The 12,361-nt window shown below is 39.3% G+C and overlaps 1 protein-coding gene across 1 annotated transcript in view; it reads left to right on the top strand.

Annotated features, from left to right (window-relative positions):
- The window catches only part of LOC149415191 (uncharacterized), a gene marked incomplete at its 3' end in the record, with an annotated part of 36,107 nt that extends 23,975 nt beyond the window's left edge, over nt 1-12,132 (top strand). The window contains exons 4-6 of the mRNA XM_089642825.1: nt 6,967-7,089; nt 10,748-10,870; nt 11,992-12,132. Of these exons, the coding sequence (XP_089498951.1) occupies nt 6,967-7,089; nt 10,748-10,870; nt 11,992-12,132 (387 nt within the window). The remainder of the gene's footprint in view (nt 1-6,966; nt 7,090-10,747; nt 10,871-11,991) is intronic.
- Between the last annotated feature and the right edge of the window lie 229 nt (nt 12,133-12,361).

The following is a 12,361-nucleotide window of genomic DNA, read 5'->3' as shown; positions in this document are numbered from 1 at the left end:
CAAATAGGTCATCAGTAAAATCTTCAGTGTTGTAGTCATTAAAGATGCCTTCGAATATAAGTGTAGGTTTTTTTTATAAGTTATTTTGCTTCTACATCTTGTAATTCTTTGGAGATTTCTTTTTGCAGCATCAGTGCGTCCTCTTTTTTGAAGCATTTTATGATTAATCTATTTTGAGAATTTTTTTTAATGCTGTCACTACTAATCCTCAATATTCCGTTTTTAATTTTTTCTTGGATTCGTTTTTGGAGTTTTTCATTTATTTCTTTATTATTTTGATTCGGGGTAATCAAAAGGGAAAATTCATTTTTTCGATTTAAGTATCGTTTTCTATCTATTGATAGGTCATACGACTCAAGTTTGAGATTGGTTACAGTCATTTCAATGGCGACGTGGCCCATCAGTGCCAATATTGTATTCGGTTTTAAGGTAATTAAGTTTTGATGATCCTTGGAATTTTTTTTTGTTAGATCTTGTACTGCCTCCAACAGGTCTTGAATTGCCGTCTTGCATGATTCCATAAATTGGTGGTTGTTTGTGTGCGTCATGTTTACCCTAATTTACACTGTTTTTATTTCGTTGAGTTGTGTGTTATTGTCACAATCACTGGTTGAGCTCTAATGGACTCCAATAGAACACAGTTAAATTTACAAAATGAACCGTGATAAAGCACTTGAATGACAGTATATTGAGCCACCTTTTTAAGAAAAACTTTTTTTATCAGTAAGTTCACTCACTTGAATATAAATCTTCAGATTATTCGCTGTTTTTGAGAGGTTTGGTGAGAGCACAAATATCGCGTCTACTTGTTGTTACGTACTTGGTTAATTCTAATTAAACACAAAACAATAAATACTATTATACTTATCAAGGTATAAAATTTGTTGATGCACTTTCGGATAAAATCAAAACTGAAGAAAATCATAAAGATTTGAAATCACAAATTAAACAACTTCCAACAGTTATAAATCCAACAGTAACCACAAGTTTTATTTGATTATATGAGCTCATTTTGTTATATTAATTGAATCGTGTTATGAACCTAAAGGTAGATTAGTCACCAAACCTCGGAAGTGTGCAGTCGTGTTTACCAGTGCTCTGTGTTTGACGGCTTACTGACGGCGGCGCGGCGTACAGATAAGATTTATTTATTGTTACCTTTTCGTATTCATTATTTTTGTTTGTGTTATTGGTTTGCGACGAAATTGCGTATATTATTTCTATCATTTATTATTTCTAAAATAATAATTATTGTTTAATTTTTTTTTAAATTTGTTGAAATGGAGGAAGATGAAAATCGACCTCCGGACCCTGAGCCCATTTCTAATATTGTAGACGACTACGATTCTGATGATACCCAGACTTCTGTAACCATTCCTTCCCGAAAACGTCGACCTCCGCTTTGCCTTAATGTACCTCCTAAAATTAAATCTCTTTCACAATCAAACGTAGCCCCAATCTCTCATGGAAGTTATAATGATACCATTCCTCCAGAAGCAAACGCCATTGAGCTTATGTATTCTATTTCATCTTCAGCTCCATTTATTGTCAATGTCCAAAGGACTGAACAGGGCAAAATAATTCATCCCCTGGATTTTGGTAAATTTATTTTTAGCTCAAAACTCAATAACCTCGGTATTATAAATGGATTAATAAAACCGGAAGGTCGATACAAACTATCCATAGAATTTAAATCAGCCACATTAGCTAGTGATTTTGTTAAAAAAATAGGTTCTCTTTCAAATAATAAATTTAAATCTTTCATTCCTACTTTCAATTTAACCAGAATGGGCAGAGTAAGAGGTATCCCAACCGATCTATTAGAAACAGAAATAGTAGACGCTCTTAATGACTCTCAATTAACTCCAAAAGTTTTAAAAGCACTTCGTTTGAATTTAAAGGATACTTCCACCGGCACCACTATATGGAAACCTTCTTTATCCGTTGTTATTATTTTCGAAGGTCAAACATTACCATCCCGTGTATTTATTTATTATAACGCTCTTCCCGTTGAAGTATACAGATTCCCGACTATCCAATGTTTCAACTGTTGCCGTTTTGGCCATTCAAAACCTATTTGTCGTTCCCCTCCTCGTTGCTTCCATTGCGGAGAGGATCATCCCTTTGAACAGTGTCAAAATACAACGAATAACCCTATTTGTATTAATTGTAAGGGCAACCATACTGCTGTTAGTGTGGCCTGTCCAGAGTTATCGAGACAGAGAAATATCAAACAGTCAATGGCTGTAGACAACATTTCCTACTTTCAGGCCTCTAAATTATTCCCTCCTACAAAAAAATCTTTTGCAGAGATAACGTCTAACGCTTCTCTCTTTCATTTTTCTTCCCCTAAATCCCCTCTATCATCTTCCCACAAAGAAACAATTTTCAAACCGATAAAATCTAATCCAAAATTTATTCCTTCTTTCGATAAAAAACTACATAATGAACTTTTACTTAACCCGAATGGGAATAATAAATCTCAGGCTCTCAATGGGACTGCCTTAAAAAACTGTTTCACTTCCGATATCTTCCCTAAAGTCACGATTGAAAATTCTTCTTTTATTCAAACTTTAATTACCCTATTAATTACGATCCTTTCAAATAACAATAAAGTACCGTCCAACGCTGCCGATTATATGAAATCTTTACTCTCTAGCCTTCCCGATGTATCCGCAACTGAGCAAAATACTTCAATGGAATAGTAGAAGTCTATTCGCCAACAAAATTGATCATGTACAGTTACTTGATGAACATAATATTTCAGTTGCTGCCATCTCCGAAACGTGGTTGAAACCCTCATACCAATTTAAGATTCCTGGATATCATTGTCTAAGACATGATAGACTGGATGGCAAAGGTGGCACTGCTCTTATTATACATAATTCTATCCCTTTTAAACAAATTATTTTCCACACTCTCTCCAATAATTTTCAGATAGTAGCTGCTGTTATATCTGATATTAAATTACTATCAATATATATCCCTCCCTGTACAATTTTTGTTGAAAACGAATGGTCAACATTTATATCCCAGATTCGTCCCCCGTATATGATACTTGGGGACTTCAATGCTCATTCTCCTTCTTGGGGCAGTGAGTTAACAAACCGTTCTGGCCATAATCTATTAGATTTTATAGATACCTATAATTTATGTATACTAAATGACGGATCTCCAACTCGTTTCACTGCCCCTCAACATCGGAAAAGTGCAGTCAATTTATCTCTTTGCTCATCTTCGGTGATTCCCATATATTCTTGGAACATTCTTAAAGATCCCTTTTCCAGTGACCATTTTCCTATAATAATTACCTTCCACCATCTATCTTCCACGCATTCCTTTTCGATAAATAATAGTTTTAAATTTAAAGCGAAAGACGCGAATTGGAGAAATTTTTCTTCAGAATTAGACTCCATTTTTCAAGCATCTAAGTCTTCCCTTGTCAACACTAGTTTACAATGTGAATTATTTCCTAACATGATAATAAAAGCTGCAGAAAACACACTTAAAAAACGTAATGTCAACATTAAGATAAAACATTCCACCCCATGGTGGGATGAAGAATGCACTAGTGTCGTTAAATCCAGAAGAGAAGCAATTTCCATTTTCCGTAAATGTATTTCTTTCGAAAATTACCTTTCTGTGAAACGTGCCCAGGCAGAAGCGAAACGCGTTTTGAAAAACAAAAAGCGGTCTGGATGGCGAAAGTTCTGTGAACGCTTGTCTCCTGAATCTCCCCAGTCATCCGTATGGTCCAATTTAAAAAATTCGGTTCGTCATATACTCCGTAGCGTTCTAAACATATTCCAGAAGAAATTATTATAGGTTTTGCTGATAAGATAGCTCCTCCGTCAGTTGCCAAATGTGTGAGGAAATGCCTTCCTTTATTTCTTATCCATCTCACTCTAGCTGGCTGGACTCTCCTTTCTCAATAAGTGAATTAAATCGAGTAATCAATTCCCTTCCAGACTCTTCTCCTGGCCCTGATGGAATCTTATATAGTTTCATTAAAGTATTCTCAGACATGTCGGTTAAATATTTTTTATCCCTAATTAATTACATGTTCGAAACGGGATTTATTCCGGAAGTCTGGAAAGTTCAAAAAATCCTTTCGATTTTAAAACCTGGCAAAAATCCATCTGAAATCTCATCCTATCGTCTTATTGCTCTTTCGTCATGTTTAATGAAAGTAGCAGAACACTTGATAAAGAACAGATTGGAATGGTTTGTTGAAAATCACAGAATTATCTCTCCTAATCAATACGGCTTCCGGAAAAAGAAATCAACCATAGATAATATAAGTGTGTTAACAACAGACATCCGTATATCTCAGTCCCTTAATTCTTGCACTCTGGCCACATTTCTTGATCTTTCGTCAGCTTACGACGATGTATTAACTAACATTTTGAAAGAAAAATTAATTAAAATAAAAATTCCCTTAAAACTAGTTCAATTTATTATTAATTTACTAACAGACAGATCCATTATTATCCACTTTTCCTCAAAAACGATAAATCGCAAACTATGGAAGGGGTTACCTCAGGGGTCCGTAATCAGTCCATTATTATTTAATATATATATAAGTGATTTAGACAGTGTAATTCCTTCATCTATCAAGCGACTTTATTTTGCTGATGATTTCATTATATATTTATCTCACAAAAATCTATCGCGCGCTGCGAAGGAATTGAATTTGGCTTTACATAATATTAAAGTTTGGTTGTTGACAAATGGGATGAATTAAGCTACGTCTAAAACCAAAGTAGTGGCTTTTACGCGCAAAAGAAAAATACCCCCCTTTTCTGTCTGCTTTGATAATGTCCCTCTTCAAATCGTTAAGCAAATTAAATTTCTTGGATTACTTTTGGATCATAAACTTTCCTGGCTCCCGCATATTCAGAACATTTCGGCTAAGTGTGAAAAGGGGCTAAATATTATGCGAGCTGTTTCCAGAGTGTGGTGGGGATCTCATCCTACTACTCTTAAATTAATGTATGGTGCTCTAGTGCGAAGCCATTTGGATTATGGAACATTTCTTTTCGATCCTCTTCCTAAATATTTGGACAAAAAACTTGAAAGAATTCAGTCGAAAGCGCTCAGAATAATTATTGGAGCGATGAAATCTTCTCCAATTAATTCTCTCCAGGTAGAATGTGTTGATCCCCCCTTAATTTTGAGGAGACAATTCCTGGCTGATAAATATATTTTAAAATCTTTTTCTGTATCGCGTCACCCTTTAGAACAAAGCCTTGATTATTTGTTCAATAACTTAAATAACGAAAAAAGATCGACAGATAAAAATCGACTTCCTCTCCTTCTAAAAAGTTTTCTTTCATTCAAATCTCTGTCTTCTTCCCTCCAAAATCTACAAAAAGATCCTATCCTTCCTATTTTCACCATCCCATTTGATTCAATCAATTATATCCCGAACGTTATAACTTCACACTTCCGAACTGATATTTTAACCTCATCTAATCAAAATTTTGAGGAAAAATTTAAAAACATTACATCTTCTAAGTTTCCAGAATTTTCTTTCATTTACACAGATGGTTCTAAGTCTGATAAAAAAGATTGTGAAGCTGCGGTACACATTTCTGAATTCGATTTAAATTTGTCTTATAAATTGCCTAAAGAAATTTCTATATTTACTGCAGAATGCTTCGCAATTGAACAAGCTTTGAGCCAAATCCAGCTTTTCAATATTCGACGAGCCTTACTGTGCACTGACTCACTAAGCGCAGTGTTGAAAATTTCCTCAAATATCCATAAACCAGAAGACTATATTATTTATAATATTAAAAACACCCTTAAATCTTTAAATGAATTAAATTTCGAGACAATATTGGTTTGGGTCCCTGGCCATTTAGGAATTGAGGGTAACGAGAAAGCCGATTCTCTAGCTAAACTTGGAACAATTTCTGGCTCTAATCCTTTAGATTTTAGAATTCCTATCTCTGACGTCATCCCAATTCTTAAATCCAACATGATCCGCTCCTGGGAAGAAAATTGGACTGATACGAAAACCCGAACTGGTGCTTTTTATGCTGGAATACAAAATCATATTCCAAGTAAACCTTGGTTCCACGGCAAGAAAAAATCCAAAAGATTTATATCCTGTATCTCGAGAATGAGGATTGGTCATTGCTCCATTGCATCCCATTTGTTTAAAATCGGGGTCCTAGATAGTCCACTCTGCCAGTGCGGCATGTAAATGAGACTCTTGATCACGTTTTCTTTAATTGTAAAAATCATTCATCCTTCAAAGGCATTTATCGTTTACTTATAAAAATCACCCACCAATCTCCCCTTAGTATTCCTTATTTACTTTCTCTCAACAATTCTCGCATTTTCTCAGTTCTATACAAGTTCATAGACTTGAATGACTTCAATATTTGAGATTTCCTATTCCCGTATAGATTTCCCATAAAATTATAACCATCTCCCTTAACTTTAACGGCACATAGCACTCTCTTTAGGGTGAATTGCCTAATACAAAAAAAACCTAAAGGTAATTAATCAATTAACTTATAAGTAATTAAAAAAATATATATTCATAATACAAGTGTTTTTAATTTATGTTTTGTAATTATCTTTCTGTTTGGCACTGATATTAGTATAACATTAAATCCACCGAAATTAAATATTTTAAGTTTATTATATTTCTATTATGTTTTTGTACAGATTAGTCAACAACATATTATGTTATTTAAATTTATCATCTAGGTTTATAAATATTTTTTTTTCATTATTATGCACCTCAATTAATGCAATTTTACACACTATAAAGCATAGTGGCGCCACTCCCCAATTCAAACACGATAAATAAGTTTAGAATTTTTTTTTCAATTTTTCGCAATAAGCTTTGAAATATCAATATTTGTATATTATATCAGTATATTTAATAAAAAAATCATAATAGTCACCTCTAATAATTAGCTGTTATTTTTCCCGTGTATATTTTCACAGTTCCCAGTGTCCCTCCTGTCCCAGGAGGAGTGCGGCAGGGCGTTCCCTCCCGGCAGTAATGGCGCGTCTGACGGAGTGACGAACAGGCACATATGCGTCACTTACAATGCATCGAGGGTGTGTGTAAGTAGCAATCGCTCAACTATGCTTTCATTCATTCAAAGTACTGCTCGATGGGCCTTGTTCCAGTCCCTAGTGGCCCTCCTGCCCCAAGAGGAGCGCGGCGGGGTGGTCTCTCCCGGCAGTAATGGCCCGTCTGACGGGTAAGTATGCCTCGCCTCCAGGCTAGAATAGTCGACGTAATGACCGTAAAATAACTTAACTAATAAGTTACTCCTACGAAATGTACTGGACAAATAAGATTATTAGAAAAACGCGTCCTGCCAGAATCCTGGAAGGGACCACTTCAGGTGTCATTTTTGGGAACAAAATAACCAATGTGTTACCTAACTAAAACAACGGCAGTTGACGGCTAATTAGTTATAGAAATGGGACAACAGACGGTTGAACGATAATGTGGGTGGCTTAGATATTGTAGCCAAGGAATATTGGTGGAATATTGTATGGGCCAGCGGATTTGTCGGTTTCTAAGGAAAGTAATTTTTTTACGCAATATACGTGTGATACGGCATTCTTTTTTTTTATGTGACACCTCACAAGAGTGTCCCTGCCTGTGGAGTGCACAGACAGGGTAACTATGTCACCACCCGGTTGGGCGGCGTTGTGAGGCGGAGTAAGGTAGGGGCTGTAGGAAGGGATTTGTTAATGCGGGCCTTGAAGAGGCTCGGATTATAGGAGGGAGAAAAAACAGATGCCGGTAGCTCGTTCCACATACGAGCCGACTTACACAAAAACGAGTCGTAAAAACGGCCCGTTCTCACGAAGCCAACGTCAACCGTGAACGGGTGTTCAGTTCGTGTCCGTCGAGTTTTGCGCACGTGCACCGGTGCATCAGGAATCAATGCTGCTAGCTCCTTGGAGCAGGCTCCATTGAAATACCTGTAGAATAGATACAGCATGCCTACATTGCGTCTATGCATTAGAGAAGGCAATCGGTCTGTTAACAACGGATTGTCAATCAGACGGATCGCTCTCCTTTGCACAGATTCAAGCAGGTTTATCAAGTATTTTGGGGCACCAGCCCAAAGGTGGCTCCCAAATTCAATAGCTGGGTGGACTTGAGACTTGTACAGGGTCAGCAGCTGGTCACTGTTGAAGAATCTCTTAGCCCTGTACAAGACGCCCAACTTTTTGGAGGCCTGATTTACTCGGGCTTCTATGGATCCCCGATATTTGAGCTGGTCTGATATAGTAACTCCAAGCATTTCAATGGAGTCTTTATTGGGGAGAGTGCTCTCATCAAATTGCACCAGACAGTCATTGATCTCCCTCTTCGCCAAAATCAGACACGCTTGGGTTTTTGAAACGTTGAAACTGACCAAGTTGGCCTTACCCCAGGCACGAACCATCTCTAGGTGGTGGTTTTTTGCTTTAAAACTTCCCGAGCTGTTCGGACATCATAGGTGAAAGGGAGCCTGTCAAAAATAACCCTCGTGAACGGTGCTGTCATCAGCGTAGCAGTGAATTGGTGCACATTCAACGAGATCATTGATGTGCAATAAAAACAGCGTCGGAGACAGCACAGATCCTTGTGGCACCCCCGCATTGATTTGGTGCGGTGAGGAAGAAGAGCCGTCAACCACGGTTTGAATTGTTCTTCCCCTCAGAAAGTCCGCAATCCAACTATGCAGGGTTGGGTGGATCCCATACGATGGTAACTTCCCGATAAGCGCCCGGTGTCAGACTCTGTCAAAGGGTTTGGAGATATCCAACCCAACGGTTTGGGTTTCACCAAAACATTCCATGTACCGCCCCCAAATATGCGTTACATATCCGAGTAAATCGCCACACGATCGGTTTCGACGAAATCCATATTGCCGATCGCTTAGGATATTGTTATCCTCGAGATATGTGAGCAATTTGTTGTTAACCACCCTTTCTAATACCTTCGAGAGTATGGAAGTGATGGCTATGGGGCGGTAGTTAGAAGGGTCGGAGTGGTCCCCCTTTTTTGGGATTGGGTGGACGATTGCCTTTTTCCAAAGATCTGGCACCTTTCCACCTTTGAGAGAGAGCCTAAATAATTTCGCGAGCACTGGAGTCATTTCTGCAGAACACCTATTGAGGACCAAGGCAGGTATTCCGTCCGGCCCACTGGCTTTGTCGACTTTCAGCTCGTTCAAGACTCGGAGAACCTCTCTGTTCCGGATCTTTGGTTCCTCCATTTGAAAACCGCAGTGCGGAATGGAAGGGAGAGTCTCTCCGTTATTAAAATTAAAATTTTGCCTAATAATTCAGCTTTCTCACGGGCCGATTTAGCCAGCCGACCATCAGGCTTGGTCAGAGGTGGGAAAGTGGTCCTGCAGAATTTTTTTCCGTTCGAGCTAGCGAGTGACCAGAAAGCACGGCTACCAGTGGGGCAGTCAGCCAGCTTTTCCGCAATTCTCTGGTCGTGATCGCTCTTAGCTCTATTTAGAACTCTCTTACATTCCCTTGCGCGTTTTCGATATTCCGAAAGGTTATTCATGGAGCTAATCTTTCGGAGTGCATTAAAAGCCGTATTTTTGAGTCTGACAGCTTCAGCACAGCGATGGTCAAACCACGGTTTTGTGCCCGCTCCAGAGGATTTGACGGAGAAGGGAATGTAGCAATCCATTGCTGATGTGATTACTTCTCCTACCTCACGTGCACAAATTGATGGGTCCTCGGAGCTAAAGCATACAGTACTCCAAGGAAAGGCGCCAAAGAAAGACCGCATGCCGTCCCATTTCGCTGCCCTGTAGTGCCATACCTTCCTCTTTACATGTTTGTCGGGTTGACGGTTCATGGAGGATGGGACAGAGGTGGTAATCAGGCAGTGGTCAGAGGATCCTAAGGGCGCTGTCACCTCCACTCTGCACCCGAGTGGCTCACTAGTGAGAAACAAATCGAGTAGGTTGGCTCGATGTGATAGTATGTCTGGTATTCTGGTCGGAGATTCGGATTTATGGCTTAGTCCATGGATAAGAGCAAAGGATTCCGCTGATCTACCGGCAGAGTTTGTTGGGCCCGAGAACTTCAGCCATTGTTCATTATGGACATTGAAGTCCCCCAGGATTACAAACTCGGCCGATGGGTAACGGGGCAAGAGAATATCTACAGTGTCACTCAAGTATTTAAACAACTCAACAGTGTCTGATTCGGCAAGGTTTGGTGAGCGATATAGGTACGCATAAATTCTCATCATACCAGTCAGATCCACGCGTACCCATAACACTTCGTGTTTTGCGCTCTCGATATTTGCGAGACGAGCGCAGCTGATGTCAGCGCGGCTGTAAAGGCAGACACCTACTTTTGGCCTGAAAATGCTTTCCAGATGATATCCTGGGCAGGTCAGATAGGAGGTATCTGGGGGCTCGGCAATCTGTGTTTCCGTAAGGAAGAGGAGATGGGGATTTTGTGAGAAAAGGTGGTGGTGGATGGGAGTTAAGTTGGTGTGCAGACCGCGAATGTTAGCGAAATTCACCTTCATCCTCGGTCCGCACTGAGGACTCCTACTGTTCGCTGTCGCTGAGTTTATATTAATTTGTTGTGAGTTCATAGTTTTTAAGTTTGTTTTATTTGTTTGTGGGGTTTAGGATGGGTTGGGAAGGATTTGATTAAAAAGGTTGGGTGGAGAGTTGGAGAGTGGAGCAACTGGATACACCAAATGTAAAGTATGTTCTTCTGACTACGGTTCTAGGCAATGGGCAGGAGAGTCCGGCTGTGGAGGTCGCCCAGTACGCCCCAAACGCTAGATGCTGGGTCCTCACCGGTCACGAACCGGCACAACATCAGCGGCAGGGTTTTTTCGCTGGCTGATGGGGTAGCCCACCCTTGGTCGTGAGCCCAAGGGTCGGGCCCCTGTACTATCCAGCGGCCCGGACAGCGATAACCGGTTTACTGGATCTCCCTCAACCGGCCTCTCCCAGCCCGGCCCGCCCCGCAGTAAGTAGGCCGACCCATTCATCAGTGTGATCCAGAACGCACAACCCTCCATGAGCCCGGGCACCCCTGCTAAGTCACCAAACGTAGCGAACCACTTCAGGTGACCTGTGGCAGAGGTTTTGGTAACCCAGACTATGGTTCCCGGGGCGGCGGTACCCATTGACCACCTCCCAAATTAAAAATGTATATGCAATAAAAATGTATATTCGTATATGCAAATGTGTTTTCGTTTATTTTGTCATCTTCAGTTTCTTCATCTTATACTTTTTTTAAGAAGTACGAAAATAGATCTACAATGTCCTGTGCATTTTTTGCACTGTTTTCATTTATGTACATTATTGGCGGGTAGTCTGTGTTTCGTTGATCATTTTTTTAGGTAATTTCCGGAGGTTTTTGGATCTAAAAACTGCGTCCTCGATAGTAGTTATGTACATTTTGTAGCATTGTATGGAAAATCCTTAGATTTCTCCTGATTTCAGTAAAGTTTGTACAGTCAGTAATGGATTTGTTTGAATTTTTAATGTTAAATTTTTTTCTGGGTTCTGATGAATAAAACTAGATAGGTACATTTTCGGGGTGTGTTAAAAGATACAAAGGATTCAATAGTATTAGAAAATATTAAATAATATTTGTCTAAAGATTTTTCAATATTTTCAACAGACCTGACCTCTGGAGGTGACCCACAACTCAAACGCCAGTTCTCCTCAAAGTTGGCAGAACACACCTTTTTCCTAACTAATTTATTAGCCGTCAATTTTGGCCGTTAGTTTTAGTTACGTTACACATTGGTTATTTTGTTCTAAAAAATGACTCTGCCAGTGGTGCCTATCCAGGATTCCTTCTGAGTAAAATTCTTACAGATTGCCTTTTTTTACTAATCTTATTTGCAATTAATGTACAGTACTTATTTGGTTGAGGTTAAACTACAGTTAGTGCTTGGACTCTCACAAATGTATTGCTTATTTCCCGCATTAACTGACTCTAATGTGCGCATTGCAGAGCTACGCTGGATACCTCTCAGCCAGCAATGAAGAAATGGTGGCCTGCACACAGCTGTTGGTGGGAATCGTCTTGCAGATCAAGACAGAGGGAAACACCTGCAAAACTCTCTACCTCCGAGTGGCCCACTATGTTCCCTGGGTAGAGAGCGTCGTTTGGCCATGAGCTCAGTCCAACTATCTGTCAGTCCGATCATCCGTCAGTCCGACCATCTGTCATTCTGACTATCAGACCATCCGTTCAAATAAACAAGTCCCTTTTCTTTTTTATGTAACATGTACAGTTGTAGAAGTAGGTACATATATTTTTTACAGTATGTGTGTTCTATTTAACTCTTTTTGAATACATTTATTTGAATTTCCCTTTTGTT

This window comes from Hesperophylax consimilis, chromosome 18 (genome assembly GCF_061612785.1).
Source record: "Hesperophylax consimilis isolate HC1 chromosome 18, BYU_Hcon_1.0, whole genome shotgun sequence".
NCBI classification, from domain to species: domain Eukaryota; kingdom Metazoa; phylum Arthropoda; class Insecta; order Trichoptera; family Limnephilidae; genus Hesperophylax; species Hesperophylax consimilis.
Note: the sequence above shows the minus strand (reverse complement) of the source record. Positions and strands in the feature narration are given on the sequence as shown.